We start from the raw sequence: 18,455 nt of genomic DNA on the forward strand, positions 1-18,455 counted from the left end.
TGATGGATGACGCCCCAGTGGGGCATTATGAAGCTGCCTCTTGATCCTGACCTTGTGTCCCTCCCTTCCAGGCGCCGTGGCCTGAGTGACCAGACCATGGAGACCCTGCTTGGTGGCCTGCTGGCGTTTGGCATGGCGTTTGCCGTGGTCGACGCCTGCCCCAAGTACTGCGTCTGCCAGAACCTGTCTGAGTCACTGGGGACCCTCTGCCCTTCTAAAGGGCTGCTCTTCGTGCCCCCTGACATCGACCGGCGGACAGTGGAGCTGCGTCTAGGGGGCAACTTCATCATCCACATCGGCCGCCAGGACTTCGCCAACATGACGGGGCTGGTGGACCTAACCCTGTCGAGAAACACCATCAGCCACATCCAGCCCTTCTCCTTCCTGGACCTCGAGAGCCTCCGCTCCCTGCACCTCGACAGCAACCGGCTGCCCAGCCTTGGGGAGGACACCCTGAGGGGCCTGGTCAACCTGCAGCACCTCATTGTGAACAACAACCAGCTGGGCGGCATTGCGGACGAGGCCTTCGAGGACTTCCTGCTGACTCTGGAGGACCTGGACCTGTCTTACAACAACCTGCATGGCCTGCCCTGGGGCTCTGTGCGGCGCATGGTCAACCTCCACCAGCTGAGCCTGGACCACAACCTGCTCGACCACATCGCCGAGGGCACCTTTGCCGACCTGCAGAAACTGGCGCGCCTGGACCTCACCTCCAACCGGCTCCAGAAGCTGCCCCCAGACCCCATCTTCGCCCGCTCCCAGGCCTCCGCCCTGACCGCCACGCCCTTTGCTCCAGCCTTGTCCTTTAGCTTTGGGGGGAACCCGCTGCACTGCAACTGTGAGCTGCTCTGGCTACGGAGGCTCGAGCGGGACGATGACCTGGAGACCTGTGGCTCCCCAGGGGGCCTCAAGGGCCGCTACTTCTGGCACGTCCGCGAGGAGGAGTTCGTGTGCGAGCCGCCTCTCATCACCCAGCACACGCACAAGCTGCTGGTTCTGGAGGGCCAGGCGGCCACGCTCAAGTGCAAGGCCATTGGGGACCCCAGCCCCCTCATCCACTGGGTGGCCCCCGATGACCGCCTGGTGGGGAACTCCTCAAGGACCGCCGTGTATGACAACGGCACCCTGGACATCCTCATCACCACGTCTCAGGACAGCGGTGCCTTCACCTGCATTGCAGCCAACGCCGCCGGGGAGGCCACGGCCATGGTGGAAGTCTCCATCATCCAGCTGCCACACCTCAGCAACAGCACCAGCCGCACCGCTCCCCCCAAGTCCCGCCTCTCTGATATCACCGGCTCCAGCAAGACCAGCCGGGGAGGCGGAGGCAGTGGGGGCGGGGAGCCTCCCAAAAGCCCCCCGGAGCGGGCTGTGCTTGTGTCCGATGTGACTACCACCTCCGCCCTGGTCAAGTGGTCGGTCAGCAAGTCAGCGCCACGTGTGAAGATGTACCAGCTGCAGTACAACTGCTCCGACGATGAGGTACTGATTTACAGGTGAGCCGGGGGCTGCCACCAAGGCAGGGGAGGTGGCTGGCGGGGAAGGAGGAGGGGAAGGGGAGGGTTTTGAACTGTTCCCTCCCATACCCCTTCTCCCCAGAGGTGCCTGGGAGATTCATGCAGTGAACCATGCCCTCTGTGCAGGTAAGAGAACATAGAAAGCATATTGCCTAAAGTTTAGGAAGAAAGGAACTCCCGTGGACAGCCCCAAGAGATGAATATGTAGCAGGACCAGGCCTCCCAGGGCAAGGCTCTGGCAGGTGGTCATGTGGCTACGAGCCTCTGAACTTTCTGTTTTGAGCCCCAGGTGGAGAACAATGAGCAGACCTCTTGGCGAAAGGATCTGACTCCTCCAAGGAGGGATGAATCTGGCCTTCACCTGGACTTACATGCAGTCATGCTTTAAGGCTTTAAGGTCCGGAAGAGTAGAATTCAGATCAGGGTCCTGCCACTTGGTACTCATTTAATTCTCCTGGCCTTCCCATCTGTCCCCATTTGTAAAATGGGAGAGTCTGTACCTGACTTAGGTGGGATGCTTGATTGCAGGTAATTGAATGCAATCCAAACTGGCTGAAGAAAAAAAAAAGCGGGGGGGGGGGCGGGAAAGCAAGAGATAGTGTGTTGGCTCGTGTAATGTAAAAGCGAGTCCCCCCACCAACATCCTGTATTCCCCTTTCTTCTGGTTGGGCTCATCTCCACCAAGTCTCTTCCCTCAAAGCAGCCCTAGAGTCCCTTTGACCCTTTCTCAGTTGATTTCACAGAAGCCCTGGATGAACTCTGATTGGCAAAAGCAGGTCACGGGAGCTGCCTGGGTATTAGAGGTGGGGTCATTCTGCACCCCATGCAGAAAACCTCTGGGCACCAATCTCCTTTATCTGGAAACAGAGACCATGATGTTGACCTTGTAAATTTATAAGATGAGGGTCTAGGGGTCATTTCCCGGGCTTGGTAGAGAGGGAAGTTAAAACTAAAAAGCTATATAGAATTGCCTCTGTCATTCAGAGGGAGGAGATCACGGGGTGATAGATCCAGGCCAGAGTGTCCAGGATCCAACCACAAATGAGTTCTCATCTTAAGACAGCCTCGGTTTGCAGTAAACGTGAAGCATATGGCCAATAATCTTACTGCTCAAGGAATGCCTGGATTCTTCTAAAATTCAGGTGTTTTAATGTTTTTATTTTATTTTTTCAGGGAGAGAGAGAGAGAGTGAGCCTGAGAGTGAGTCGGGGATGGGGGAGGCAGAAGGAGAGGAAGAGAGAATTTTAAGCCGACTCCACACCCAACATGGAGCCCGATATGATGCTTGATCTCATGATCCTGAGATCGTGACCTGAGCTAAAATCCGGAGTCGGACACTTAACCGACTGAGCCACCCAGGAGCCCTTCTTTTATACATTTAAAATTATTATTCTGAGAAGGGATCCCATTGGCTTCATAGACACACAAAGGGTCCATGGTGCAGGAGCAGTCAAGAGCGTTTAGAGTTCTTCGAGCTCCAATCTCCATTGAGAAGTCTCTGGACGGGAATGTGTGAAGGAGAAGTGCTTGTAAGGAGGGCGTTCATTCACCAAATGGAGTCCCTGAGACCGAGGGATGCATTATGGAACCTAGTGGAAACCAAGGCACTTCCTTGACCTGGCACATACTTGGCTTATCTGGAGAGTAGCTTTGCTTCTCAGTCTTGTGCAAAAAAAAAAAACGGCACTAGAACCTAACTTAAATGTATGCATATATACATATATAAAGAGATCTATAGGTATATCATTAAGCCTAAATATACATGTATGTATTTTTCTAATTATAAAACTAATAGTCTTTATAGAAAATTTGGAAAGCAAAGAAAATGACAAAGAGAGAGGCACCTGGGTGGCTCAGTTGGTTAAGCATCCAACTCTTGGTATCAGCTCAAGTGGTGATCTCGAGGTTGTGAGATCGAGCTCTGTGTCTAGGTCTGCGCTCAGAGCATAGTCTGCTTGGGACCCTCTCTTCCCTCTGTGCCTCCCCTCAGATAAATAAATATATATATATATTTTTTAAAAAGAAAATGACAAAGTGACATAAGAATTACCTGCAATCCCACAACCCAAAGTTAATCAGGCATTTGGAATCTCAGTTTTATTTCAATTCAGAAAAGGAGCACCTGGGTGGCTCAGTTGGTCAAGTGGCTGCCTTCAGCTCAGGTCCTGATTCCAGGGTCCTGGGATCGAGCCCCACATTGGGCTCTCTGCTCAGCAGGGAGTCTGCTTCTCCCTCTGCCCTTCCCTCTGCTCGTGTTCTCTCTCTCAAATAAAGAAAATCTTTAAAAAAAAACAACAAAACAATATTTATGATCAGTCTAGTTTGTACTTCTTAATTCTTTACACTCAAAGTTATACTTGCTTAGTTCCCATGGTGTCCAAATATTTCCCACTTGTCTGTACCACAATTTCTGTAACCAGTCTTCTATTGTTGAACATTTTCAACATTAAAAGTAGTGCCTCAATGGATTGTTGTACCTAGATATATTTGTGCAAGTTCAGTGATTTCCTTAGCTTATTTTTCTAGGGGTTGAATCACCGATTTAATGAGTAAATTATAATCTTTATACATTGCATGTAAATATTTATTGACCTCATCAGAGGAAAGTGACAGTGCCCATTTCGACCACACCTTTGCCCATGATTGAGTATGTAAATACTTCCATTTTTGCCAATTTTATAGATGAGAAATGGAACTTGTTTTAATTTGCATTTTTTCGATAACTTGTGAGGTTGACCTTTGGAAAATAAGTATATTTCTTCACTTGTGAATTTATTATGTGGTTTGACTTTGATAAAAAGTGTAAAGGCGAAATGCTCCCTGCTCTGAGGCTCACACCGGGCGGAGGCAAGGCAGAGGAATGGGGGCGGTGGGGGCTGTTGGTGTCCAGGCAGCAGCACGCCCATACGGTGCCCCTCCCTGGGGGCCCCAGAAGCCCAGGCAGGGGCACAGGAGGGGCTGGGGCTCTGCTTCTGAAGTCACTCAAGATGGGAATTCAAACTGCTTGCATTCAGTGAGTGAGAACCTGGAGATAGTAGGTGCATAAAAATAAATGAAAGGAAAGCACCAGAAACCTTGGAATTAAAAAACAAAACAAAACAAAAACAAAAACCTGCTGACTTCCTCTGAGTACGGTCACAAGGACTGGAGGAGTCAGAGCTCAAGAAGCTCATAGATAGTGTGAGCACACAGCTGGTGTTTGAGGTACATGCTTCATGATCATCATTGTTAGTAAAAGTAATAGTAATGGTGAGAGGAAGACCATTATCTTGTCGGCTATGCTTAGGGGAGGAAATGAAAGAGGAGGGTTAGGTACACAATTCAGTCATCAAGACAGAGTTTCAAAATCTTAGAGAAGAAGTTCAGAGTGAGTCTGTAACCAGATGATTAGGGACAGCAGTCACTAGACTGCTGCCTGCTTATTCTGTGTCTGACTTGTAGCTGCCATCACTGCCTGCTTATTCTGTGTCTGACTTGTAGCTTTTCGGGCAATGTCCCATTCAGGCCCCCCTCCCGCAGCATGCTGAGAAGTAGAAGGGGCCGAGAGAATTAGAACGCTCTCCCAGGTTCACACGGCCAGAAATAAGCGGGACTGATTTGACCCCAGGCCTTCTGTAGTCTACGCCTTAGATTCAGCTCTGTGGCCACGCCGCCCAGCACCCTAACAGCGACTCTGGCTCCAAAGAAATAGGGGACTGCGATAAGGAAACAGAATTTTTAGTATAGGAATTGTCCCCGTAAGAAAGAAAAGACACCAGTGGCTTCACAGTGTCTCCTGATGTGCACAGACTTTAGCAGCAGTGTACAAAAGAAAGGAAGAAAGGCCCGAATCCGAAAACAAGGAGGAGCACACGCTGTGCGGAGACAGAGCTAAAGGCTGCCAAATGGGGCTTTTGAATCTGTGTTGGGGGCAAAAAGGAAAAATGACAACAGCTTGCTGGTTGGGAAGGAGGGTGCAATGAGATGAGACAAGAGCCAGCCGGCCAGCCTGGCCGTTTCTGGTTTGCCCCCACAGCAACAAGCAGGCAGGGCCACAGATCTGCGCTGACAGCTTACTGGTGCTGGGCGCTATTCTCAGGGCTTTATGCCAACCAACTCATTTAGTTTTTACGATCCCCAGGAGGTGAGAACTATGATCATTCCACTTTCCATATAAGAAACTTGTCCGAGGTGTTATAAGGGGTAAGAAACAGAGACAGAAGTAGGATCCAAGCCGCCCAGGAAGGGCAAGACCTACACCACAGAAAAGGAATCGAAGAATGTGAGTCCTGATCCCGAGGCCCCCCAGGGTCATGTCCAGGACTACAGGAATGCTAGGTGAGCTTGCTGAGCTGTGGGAGTGGTCCTGAGGCAGCCTGGACGGAAAGACAAGTGCTTCAGATGGGAAAAGGGGCGGATATTCTGCTTTTCCAAGAATAGACCGCGTAAAGCATAGGATGCTAGGCTGGGCATGGAGTCCCTGCCAAATTCTAGAAAGGATTTCACAACAGATGGCGGTAAGCCCTCGGGAAAGAATGCTGATTGCCAGGCCCCAGCATGGGTTCCCAAGGAGAAAATCCTGCCCAATTACCGATCTGTCTTCAGGAGACACTGTGGACCTGCAGCTCAGACATGTGTGCCTCCTTGTCATTCTCAAGGGCAGCACCTCTCGGTCGATATCCTCCTTGCAGAGCGATTCTCCACCAGATCCCACCCCCACCCGTCCCCACAGGGAAGTGAATTCGAATCTCTCGGGTGCTCAGTGCCTTTGGAAAATGTCCTAGGAGTTTCCATTGGCTATGACTCACTACCATAAACAGAGCTTATCAGAATTTTATAGGACATTTGACAAAATCTCACACTGTACTTGGGACAAAATGGAGAAATGTGTACTGGTGAGTGTGCTTGAAATTGGTCAAGTAACTAGACTGATACATTGGTGTGAGCATGCACATGCTGTGCCTCTTCAGCTTCTGCCCCCATTTCTGTGCTGCTTGATCCATTTTCTTATTGTCATGGATAACTACATGGAAGATGTGCATTCCCTCCCCTTGGGTCCAAGGACTCAATTCAACAAGCACAAGGTGGGGAACATCTGGCTTGACTGGAATTTTGTATGGCATAGGCTCTGAGTTTTCGTTGATCTCAAGCACATCATGGCCACAGAGTGATGGAGCTGCTAAGCCTCCTAACGTTTTTGGTTGTGTTAACAGAAGTAAAATGCTCAGCTCATGAGAGATTACGAGCCACTGAATCATTCGAGCTGATCAGAGCAGAGCTGTAGAATGTGTAATACAGGATGGCATGGTCGTAAGAGTCATTTTACCAACTGCAACGTGTCCAGAGATCAACTGACGAGAATGGGATTCTGGAAGCTCCATGAGATGGAGGAAGGTTACCTTGGAGATGAGGCAGCTTAGAAAAAAAAGACCTACTCCCCTTAACTTATTCAAAGAACTTAGGAGTAGAAGAGAGGAAAACACATGCACGCACATGCGCACACACATATGAAAGTAGGCATCAGCCCATTATGAGAAAAAAGCCCAACAGCAACAGCTTTACATACCTCTCTCATTGCTCTCCATCTGGCCATGAAATTTGGTTTTGTATCTTTCTTCCTTTCCAGTATGTGCTTTCCATGTGTACTTATCTCTGTACCCCCAGCTCCTAGTAAGTCCTGGCCCACGACAGCTACTGGTTGACATTCGGTGAACTGAACAGAATGGAAATGAGCTTCAGAGCTGCCCAACAGCAGAATAAGTAAGAGCTGCCTCAAGTAGTGAGCCTGTGCCAGAAGGGTTCAAGCACAGTTGACTTCGTGCCAGGGACACTGACTTTAGGCAGGTATGGAAACATTTGACTTAAATGATCCCAGCCCTGATGATCTCTGATTCTGTTTAAGACCTTCATAATCCCATGATTAAGGCAATATGGTTATCGCTCTTGCTAAATCCACCTGTTTTTGCCAGTTAGAGCCACTGTGGCAACTTACCTCCCGGGGTTAGGGTATGCTATCTCCTAGGGGTTTGAGCCCCAGGGCCTGAGGTCACAGACAGGGACTTTGGCAGAGGCTCAGATTGTCCAACCAGAATAGAACACGAGTCATCAATAGGTCACCCAATGGTGACAGAAGGCCTGGGAGCTGTGAGCAGTGTCTGAAAGCAACAGCTTCTAGTCCACATACCAGGAAGGGGGAGCGGCCATGGTTAATCCCAAATCATGGATACCTCAGGATTTGAATATGACTATGAGACAGGGTCTTGTTCTTTTATCAGATAATTAGCTCCCTAATTATCTAATGGTTCTCGCTGACCTCAAGGCATTTGTCTTCCCTGCATACATGCGGCTCAGCCCCAAGGCAGCCCAGCATGTTTCCCACATGACTGGGGGAGGGCCGACTCTCCCATCTCTCTGCCCCAGAGCCTGCCCTTTCAGGAACTGTCTAGCACTAATGAGGACAGTGTCAGAGCAAGGAGGGGTCACAAGGGGAAGAGGAAGGGTGGTGGGAGAGGAGTCAGCAAAAGGGAAGCCTTCCTCCCCACTGGAGAAGGCAGCAGCTCGTCCCAGCTCAGCCTCATCCCTGGTGTGACATGGAAGTTAAGTGCCCTGCATGTCATTATCAGCCCAAGTGACATTCACAAACACTTGTCTCCAAGAGTCATCAAGAACATCTGTCACCAGTCGTGATGTTGGAACCGTCCCCAGGAGGGCCAGGGGAACAGCGAGCATGCTTCTAAAGCACAGTGTGGAATTAGCCAGGATGCCGCCTTGCCTTCCTGTTGCTTATTATCCTGTGGCCATCAACATGTAGCGCAAGCAGGGGACTGAGAAGAGAGACCTCAAAGTTGGGGGAAGAGAGCAGCCATTCCAAGCCCCACCCCTGCTCTATCTGCAGGCCTCCCTTCCGTGCAGTCTTCTTCCATGAATGTCAGACATCACACCATCTCCCCATTCTGGGGAGACTGGACCACCCCACTGAGCTTTGCATTGCTGGGGAGGGGGCATCTTCTACTGTTGGTCTGCCTTCCATCTAGGGAAAGGATAAGAGGGCCAATTCAGCCAGGTTCCACCCCATCAGCATCTTATCAATCAACACTGAAGTGGAGATCTATCTCCTCCCCAGGGAGAGACAGCCATCTGCACCATGGGGTGGAGGGGAATTAACCAATGAACCTGAGACTTTGTGGATATGGGGAGAAACTGGTAGGGACAAGTGTTCCCTAGAGGGAGAGGGAGCCCAGGTACAGGACCTGCTGTCTATGCAGGGGGAGGTCTTTGACTCGGCTGCTTCCCCAGACACCCTAGCTTTCACTGAAAGGGTTGATTAAGCTCCCACAGGTGAAGGAAGAAAACGGTGTGAAGGAGGAGACGGGAGTGGATGGGTCAGGGGAAGTTCCCTAGAAGTTTGCTAGTTGGAGCCAAAATCAAAACCAGCCTGCCTCGGAGTTTATGTTTTTCTAAATTTCTTTCACACTATTAAATTATTGAAACCAGAGAATGCATGAGCCTGCATGGCTCAGCAGTTGAGCGTCTGCCTTTGGCTCAGGGTGTGATCCCAGAGTCCCGAGATCGAGTCCCGCGTTGGGCACCCTGCATAGAACCTGCTTCTCCCTCTGCCTGTGTCTCTGCCTCTCTCTCTGTGTCTCTCATCAATAAATAAATCTTTAAAAAAATTATTGAAACCTGACATCCACAAGGGAGAGATGGACAGGACAAATATTATGCTCATTTTATAGGTGGTGAAACTAATTGTCCAGTGAATTGAGTAGATTTCCCAAGATTCCAAAAACTACAGACTGTAAATATGGTCTCTCATGTTCAATGCTGTGGGGCACGTCTCAGTAACAGCACATGGGTTTCTGTCAAGGCTATATAAACTTGGGCCAAGGAACACCAACTATAACTTCTCTTTCTGGGAAGGATGGGGTAACTCACCGGGAGTCTGCTGGGATTGTCTCTCCCAACTTTAGTTGCTTCCCCCACATTTCTAGGGCCTAGCAGTGTTGAGAGAAAGTAGAACAGGAGGGCCAGTGTGAACCTTGAGTCCCACTCAGAAATGGCATCCTGGGACCACCTAGCAAAAAATAAAGGCAAGATGAGAATTTCTACGCTGTACCAGGTGAGCCGCTCTAAAGTAACTTAGTTACTAGAGGCAGCCCAGAGAATAATGAGTCTGGAGTTAGAAGTCCAGGGTGCCAATTGGGATGAATAGAAAACTCAATGACTTAAACTCATTAGGGTTTACACGTCTCTCATGTAAAAGAAGTCCAGTGGAAGAGAGTTTAGGTCTGGTTTTCTGGGCAGCATGGCCACTGGGGGCCCAGCGCCTTCTAGCTTTCTGCTCTGGCATCTGCAGCACAGTTTCTGCCCTTAAGGTCACCTCGTGGTGCAAAATGGCTGCTGGAGCTCTAGCAGGAAAGATGAAAAGCAGAAAGCAGGCGGGCAAAGGGAAGTTTCAGAAGCCCCAGCCAATAACTTTTGCTTACGTCTCATTGACCACACCTGTCTGCAAGGGAGGCTGGGAAACGTAGTTTTTTTTTTTTTAAAGCTAAGCACAATGTATCCCATTAATATAGAGAAGATAAGAAGGCAGCTAGCACTTCCAGAACTTGTTTGTGCCCCACCTCCACCACATACTAGTCCTGGGACCATGAGCAAACCATTCCATGTCTCTCAGTCTCCATGTTCTCATCTGTAAATGGGAACAGATATTCCTCTCTGCATATTTCCTGGGATTGTGGTGCAGAGAGAATGAGATCATGTATTTGCAAACACATCTTTCATAGTCAAGTGTGCAGTGCTGGACACATGTAAGTACTTATTGTTGTTAGAAGCCTACTTGCTTTCCCTTCTTGCCCCTCTTCTTGGCTCTCTTCTCCAAGATGCCTCTTATAGCGCCAGTCTTCAAAACCTTACTCTAAGAGAGTTGTAAACTTGGAAGATGATCTAATAGGGTTTTAGGAGATGAAGGAACAAGATGTAAACTAACCCTTTTAGAAATTTTTGCAGTTCAATTGGGAAGACCCAAAGGAATGAATCTCTAATGGTGGAATTTCAAAACCCACAACACACCTGTGCATAGGGAAGACATTTTTCAGGGGTGCCTTCCAAGAGTGTTTCAAATCACATCACTACCTTCTCATCCTTCCTTTCTTGCTCTGCACAAGAAGATGACACCACTCACATTCAGAAACCTTCAGGGCATCTGCTCAGAGGTGACTAATTTCTCTACTTGTCATTCCCTCTTCATTCTCAAAAAGCTCTGGCTGGAGACATCTCCAAAGATAGAAATAATTAGCAGGAGTAAAGGGATTAGAGTGTGTATCTGGTCTGCCTTGCTTCTGAAATGAGGCTCTTCCCCCTGTTGGTAAGGAAGAACAAGAGAATCAGCCAATTTTATATACCTAATTTTATATACCTTTGGTTAGTCTGTGGGTGGAAGTGGGGATATCATTTATTTCACACCAGGAAAACACCAGAGAAGGTTCACAAATGTAAGGTGCTGAGGGTCAGTGTGGGAGGTCATCGGTCATCATAATGCCACCAAACCCTCATCTGACAACTTGCCCAGGTGGGTTCACAGCGGCCGGCTCCTTTCAGGAAGAACCAGGGGTGGGGAGAGTGTGAAATCAAGGCATCCTGACCCCAAATCCCACCTCTCCAGTCTCCCCAATCCTGGCGACAGGCTGGAATCTTTTGGGGAGTTGTATCTTCTCTCCAAGAGATTCTGAGTCAGCTTGGGGTGGCGCCCAAGCCTCAATGTTTTTAAAGCTCCCCAGTGACTCTGACGTGCATTCCGCATCATGCCACATGCCAGTGAAATCAGATGTGTGGGCAGCACACTGGTGGGCAGAGCCGCTGTGCATCCCACGGCCGGGGTTTGGTCTCCGAACTTCCGGTAAAGGGAGAAGCTAGAAGACCTGCTCATCTCACCTCTTGGAGACTTTGCTTCATCCTTAACATTGAAATAAAAACCCCTTAGAATGGGGTTATCTTCCGAGAGATGAAGTATGTGAAACGCACGGGAAACTAAAGCAGCTTGCACACTTCGGTTGCTGGAGTCATTTGTTCTTGTCCTCCATTTGAGCCTGTGTGAGGAATACAAGAATGGACTCGGGGGCCCCAGGCATGGGCTCTTGTCTTTCCTGCTCTGAGCCTCAGACTTCTCACCTGCAGGATGGGAATACTAAGTGTCCTGCCTACATCACTAGGTGCCGGTGAAACGGAAGGAGCTGTCAGTAGGAAACAAAGAGCATTTTCATAAAGCACCAAGTGCTTCTAGTGGCAGAGATGGGACTCTAGTGGATTAATCAAATTTGGAGGTTTTGTTTTGTTTTGTTTTTTTTCTGTCATGTAACAGAATCCCAGTAGGAGGTAGTTCAAGGCTGGTATGGGAGTTCCTCAGTCCTTGGACTGGGGCTTCTTCTGAAGGTCAGTGGCATAATCCTGAACAGGTGGCTCTTGTCTTCTGTGCTCGCTGACACTTCCATCTGGGGACTGTCTGGCTTGCCCAGCCCACAGGTATGGCAAGCTGAAGTGCAGGGGAGCTGCAATCGGCAGGAGGGGCTCAAGTGTCTGACCCTGGGAGTTGGAGAATTCATACCCTAGCTTCCTCTTCCTTGGAGGAAGGCGGGTGAGGACAACTGAGGTGTGTTCTGTGCCACCTCCAAGAGGGTCCCAGTAGGCTTGAGCTCCAACTGCCCACAGTGGTACCCTGCTTGGGACCCCCCTGTAAGGACTTCCTTCCCCATCTCCTAACCAGATTGTCCTGGGCCCACCTCCCAGATAAACTACTGGTATTCAAATCCTTGTCTCCAGTGCAGCTTCTGGGGAACTGAACCGTCATCCGGCACTGCCTCCTGGAGGGGTCAACCCCTGTAAAGAATCCCCAGAAGCCCCACCTAATGATTCTGCCGGACACTGAGAAAGGTAGTCGTTTGTTAGGCACATCACTGCCCCAAATAAAATCAGGGCTTTGCCGGGAAGCTGGGAGAGGGGAGAGGCTGAGGGGGAGGCATACAACCACTGCAAAGCTGTATGGGTGAGAGCTTTGGTGTCATTAACGCTTCTTGGCACCTTCCCACACAATCCCAGAAACCAGTAGCCAACATGTAGCTGAGGCCATCCTGGGAAAGATGATCCAGGCTGTTTTCCTGCCTCTCTCTGAGTGTTCTTTTCTCATCTCTGGAGACAGTGAGACAGAGAGAAGCAAGAGGGATGTCTTTGTTCTTGCCAATTAGGCCTATGGTCTGGCATGTGCGTGTGTGATGGGAGTGGGTACCCTGTGGGGGACAGAAGGGTTCAGGACACGAAGTCAAATTAATGCCCATCATCTTCAAAGTTGCTGAGGTGGTGGGGGCGGAGGATATGTAGGCAGAATCACACAAACCACAGACTGCAATGTGCCAGCCCAGGGTGAAGGCAGGGCCACGGAGACGTGCAGTATGGATGAACGAGCTCATTAACTATTTACAAAGGGGAGCTATTTCTAGCTGGGGTGGGCTCCAGAGATGGGCTCCAACTCGTTCTGTGGCTGCGTGTTGGGCTGATGCTGTGGGTGGAAGTACTGATCCAGATGTGGGAACTGACTTCTATGGCATCATAAAGGAGGTAAGTGTTTGGAAATTAAACATCACAGGGAACTATTAAACACTTAACCTTGTAACATGGTAATTAGTTAGCGATGGTACTAAGTTAAGGGGCCTTTCAGTGTAGTAATTAGCCACCTAAAAGGTTAGACTCTAAGTGAATAGCTTGGTGAATTTATCCACTCCAGCTTTTTTACGAGTTAAGTGAATTTGCCTGCCTGGGTCAGGGCAGGGTGTGTTCTGGGGAGTGGGGCTTCTGGGAGTAGGTGGAGTGGCGTGTAAGGTGCATCCTGGGAAATAGTTGGGATTCGGAGGGAAAAGGGGAAGGTGTAACTTTTAGGTGGAACGGATAAGGACAGAAGCAGAGGCAAGAGTGATCAGTCCTGGTTAAGGACCTATAAGGCCTGCTGGTGTATTAGCTGCTGCCACAATAATGCTGTGTGACAAACAACCTCAAAATCTAGGTGGCTTACAACCACTCACATTTCATTTTCTTACTCATGGGTCTGTAGATTTGTTGGGGTTCAACTGGTCTTGGCTATCCTGGACTAGGCTGGGCTGGGCTGTGGATTAGATCCTCCCTATATATCTCATTCTGGAACCCAGCTAGGGGCAGTGGTTGTTCAGAGTGTGTTCTTCTCATGGTAAGAGCAGAAATGCAGGTAGGGCAAGCCCAACAGAAGAACCACATGCCAAGCTTGTGGTGGCATCACATGTACTAAATCCCATTGACCATAGCAAGTTACATGGCCAAGCCCAAAGTCAGGGAGACAGGCATGCACTTCGCCCACCATCAGGCCATGGCAAGGCTGTGGAGGTATCATTTTATTATGGGAAAATGAAGAAACAGGTCCAACAACTCAATGTTAGAGGAGCTGTCTCTAGGGCAGGTTCTCAAACATGAACATGCATGTGAGTCATCTGACATACTTGTTAGCACACAGCTGCAGGACCCTTCTGAGTTTCTGACTCAGTTGGTCTGGAACAGAGTCTGACAATCTGCTGTTCTAATACATTTTCCCGGAGGTGTTGATACTATCAGTTTGGGGACCACATTTCAAGAAGTTCCGTCTAGGAGTTTGTTTAAAGAGGATGGGAGAGGTCAGTCTGTTGGTGTCCTTGAATGTCACACAAAATAGCTACATTTACTGAGTCCTTCCTACCTTCGAGTTACTGTTCTAAAGACCTTCTGTGTGTTCTCTTCATTAGTACATTAATCCTGCAGGTGTGGTATTGCCATTTGACAGACAAGGACTCTGAGCCATAGCAGGTGACGTGACTTACGAGGCCCCACAGCTCGGAGGTAGTAGAGCTGGATCCTGTAGCCAGTGCTCTGTCCTGTCATGAAAGTCAGGCTTCATCCTATTGACAGTGGGGAGCCAGGGTAAGTTCTAAGGGAAGGAATGACCTGCAGTGGAGACAAATCAGGATTTGGATCTGGATGGTCTAGGCACAAACCACACTTAGGCTTTCAATAGCTAGATTTCAGGGTAGCTTGATCTGTTTTAGGGTAAACCCTGTCAAGACTCTAGGGTTAGAACAAGATAGGCCAAGTCCTTACATTCTTAGGAGTGAAAAGGACAAAAACTGTAATATGTGCCCTAAGAAAAAAATTAATTAGTATAATGGACACAGAATGAGGGGCTACTGCTTTATATGGGTGGTCAAGGATGGCGCCATTAAGGAGTGATTTTGGAAGACCTGAATGGACCAAGAAAAAGAGCCCAGAAGAGAAATAGCATGTGCAAAGGCCCTAGGGTAGGAACAAATTTGTCTTGTTGGAGAAGCAGCAAGGACTCCAGTGCATCTAGAGGAAGAGTAACCGTAAATGATTTTAGAAGACCGGACAGGGCTGGATCATGTATGGCCCTATAGGGCTTTATGCTGAAAGAGATGGGAGCCACGGGGGGGCGGGGGGGCAATTGCAGGAGAGTGACATGATCTGGTTAAGAAAGAAGGAATCTTTCTTAACCTGCTGCTAGGTAAAGAATAGACTTCAGGGGTGGAAGCAGGGAGATCAGTTACAAGACGGTTTTTGGGGTCTTAACTGTATCTTGAAACCCTCCTGCTCCTTAATGTTCACCTCCATAAAGTCGGTGAAGGATCTCTTTCATCTTTTCCCCTCAGTATCCTTAGAGAGGGGAAGGAGATTAGGGTGTAGTCAAGGAGGTGAGCAGGAAATAGGGGACAAAGTGGCACAGGATTCGCGGCCCTGGTCTGCCTGGCTGGGGAGCCTCGCTGAGGCCCAGCAGCCACTTGGAGTGGTGAGGAGTTCCCACCTCCCCCTGCAGAGCAGACATCTCACGCATCACTGTCCCAGCTCCGCAGTCAGCGTCCCCCACCTTCTCCACCCTCAGCCCTCTCACTCTGATAGGGAGTAATTATTTATGTTCTTGTTTAATTAGCTCATTAGGCATGTGCTGCAGTATTTCTGATAATAAATCTCCTCCTCTAGTGGCTCTCAAGTGCGTTTTTGCTGGTGTCTGGCCGTGGTGATGGAGGTGGCAGTTGCAGATGTGAAGCTAGCTGGTGGGCGGGGCTCGGTGACCTGTGTTCTGTCCCCCGGGATGTGTGTGGACAGGTGGGGAGGCTGCCGAGGCCCTGGGCGAGGAGACAGGATCTTGGAAGCTGAGGCGGCGGCAGCAGCCGGCACTGAACACCAGAGATATTTTTACCACCCGTCAAAATGCCACCATGTGTGAGCCGGTGCCAAGGGCTGCTTCCCAAGGCTGCTTTGCTCTCCTCCCCCAGCCTTTGATTGTCGCTCAAAAGAAGGTCTGAGTGAAGTAGGGAGACTTTGAAAATTCCAGGGTCGGCTAGGCTGGTGCCCAGCAGTCCTTTCCCTCTGGCAGGGGCTGGAAGAAAGCTTCTGTCCTACAGTAAAAGAGAGTGGGTGGGAGCTGCCAGGAAAGTGCAAGTGCCAAGATTTAGACCCAAACCCTACTCTCCCGCATTCTGTCAAGGGGGGCCTACGAATAGGACCCCATCCAAAAATATTTCCTTTGTAGAAGATCAAAGGGCCTGAAATTCCACCAATAGAGATGCACTTCTTTGCACTCACCATAGGCAAAAACCTAGGTGATGCTGAAGTGGTTTCCTCTGGGACTGATCGACAGAGGATGTGGGTCTGATAGGGGCCACAGTAGAGGTCCCAACAGCAGGAGGAGGGAGGTGGCCAGGGAGAGTCATAAGGTGACCTCAAAGCCCAGTTTCCCTGTGTGGACGTATTGCCAAGGACTCGAGAGATCTCAGGGAGAGGGAGGGAAAGCCAAGGTCTTGGGACCGGTCCAGCTATTTATTTGTCACAACTCGGATTCTGTTCTTCTGTCTACGTGAGCATAGTTCTTGCTACTCTCACAGACCGGAAAAGGTTCAGAGTCAGAAAGGAACAGTTCAAGGTCATCCAGACCAGCCTTCCCCTTTCTTTGTGAATCCTCATCATGCCCACTACTCTCTCACCTATCACCCCCACCGCCCCCCCCACCCTTACCCCTTAGGGTATTAGCTGGCCCTACGTAGGAGTAACTGCCACACACAAGAAACTATGGGATCCCTGGGTGGCGCAGCGGTTTGGCGCCTCCTTTGGCCCAGGGCGCGATCCTGGAGACCCGGGATCGAATCCCACGTCGGGCTCCCGGTGCATGGAGCCTGCTTCTCCCTCTGCCTGTGTCTCTGCCTCTCTCTCTCTCTGTGTGTGTGTGTGACTATCATAAATAAATAAAAAAAAAATTAAAAAAAAAAAAAAGAAACTATCCCCTCCTTTTTTCCCCCTAGATCCCCAACTACTGTTGGATGCTCTAGCTGAAAAGATTTTCCTTATTACAGGCCTCTGAACTCATCTGCCTCTACTTCCTGCCCTTCCATTCTGCCTTCATCCTCATCAAGAAGAAAATGAATTCTTGTTTCAAAATATGTCCATTTAATGTTTGCAGATAATTCTCATGGCTCTCCGAATGCTATTTTTTTTTTAAATTTTTTCCAGATTCAACATCTTCCTTCCGTGCCTTCTTCCCTTTCTTGCCTCTCACCTTTAGTCACTGAAGAGGTGTTTATTTCATGCTGCTAGGGTCAGGTCTGGGCCACTCACAGGGAAAGCGGCCAGTCAGAGGGCACCCCTGCCCTCCTGCAGCTCACATTTCCCAGGGAGGTAGACTTAAAGGACTCCGTACTTGTGTGGTACCTGATTCAGTTACTACAGCTGGGATGAGTGCTGTGCAAGCAGCAGAGCAGGTCCTGGAAAGGTCAGGGAGGTCTTTCTGGAGGAGGTGACCCAGAAGGTCAAATAGGAGTTCTGTCAGCGAAGAGCCACAGGAGGCATTTCAGGTAAAGGGCTGGCGTGCTTATCTCTGGAGCAAGAAGGGAGGGAGTGTGCATTCTATGGTGCATCTCTTGCTTCCTTGCCTTGGAAGCGTGCCAGGTTGTGTGGTCCCTCTGTGTGGGGGGCATCCAGTGGGCAGTATGCTGGATGTGGCCTGGCCAGCCCAAAGTGGACAGAGGTAGCACCCCCTCACCTGAAGTATGATCAGTTCTTTTGGCTCCTGGCGTCCAAGTCCCACGCAGACTGGATGCCCCTAACAAAGCTGCTCCTTTGACATTTTTCTGAGACCATCACACACACACCCTGCTCCTCCCTAGACTCTTCCCAAGATAGAATGACCCCAGGGCCACCAGGCAGCTCTGTGGGCATGCCTCAGTTACACATCACAACCAACCGTCCCGGGGTCCAGGGCCTCTAGCTCAAACCTTACTGATCTCTGATCTGCCACAAAATAGTTTAAAAAATTTTACTTGTCTCATTTTATGTTTTTATGTGGCAAGTCATCTCACATCTTTGGTTAGAAGTAAGTGGATTATAAATCACGAAACCAATTGATGGAAACGAGGTCAAAAGTGCCAAATAAATGTGGGTGTTTTTTTTTCTCCAATAATGATGATGATAATAAGAACCAACCTTTTGGAGAAATTCTTGTGTGCCAGGTACTATTCCAGTGGTTTCCATTTATAAGCTTATTTAATTCTTTCAACATCTCGGTGACAAAGGTCCTGCTGTCAGAGGGCTTTTACAAATGAGAAAACCGAGGCACAGAAAGGCTAAGTAGCTTTCCTGAGGTATCCTGCCTGGGATTCAAACCCAGGCGGGCTGGCTCCAGGATCTGTGCCTCGGTGCCTTAATAATACGGAGCTAGTGTTTGAGCACTTGCCTAGTGCACCTTGCTGCACCAGGCATGCGCCAGCCACTTGAAAGGCAGTTGCTTACTATTACGCCCCCTTTCCGGGGTACGAATCTCCAGGATCAGAGAGGGTAGTTAAGCTGCCCCAGGCTCCCCAGCTTGGAAGTGACAGAGCCAGCATTCAAACTCAGGCCTGCCAT

The 18,455-nt window shown here is 49.5% G+C and overlaps 1 protein-coding gene across 1 annotated transcript in view; it reads left to right on the plus strand.

Moving 5' to 3' along the window:
* Positions 1-18,455, plus strand: part of LRFN2 (leucine rich repeat and fibronectin type III domain containing 2) — a 178,000-nt gene that overhangs the window by 138,575 nt on the left and 20,970 nt on the right. Inside the window, exon 2 of the mRNA XM_077904129.1 lies at positions 72-1,496. Coding sequence (XP_077760255.1) covers positions 97-1,496 — 1,400 coding nt within the window. The 5' untranslated portion in view covers positions 72-96. The remainder of the gene's footprint in view (positions 1-71; positions 1,497-18,455) is intronic.

Source organism: Canis aureus, chromosome 7, assembly GCF_053574225.1.
Source record: "Canis aureus isolate CA01 chromosome 7, VMU_Caureus_v.1.0, whole genome shotgun sequence".
In the NCBI taxonomy this organism is placed as follows: Eukaryota; Metazoa; Chordata; class Mammalia; order Carnivora; family Canidae; genus Canis; species Canis aureus.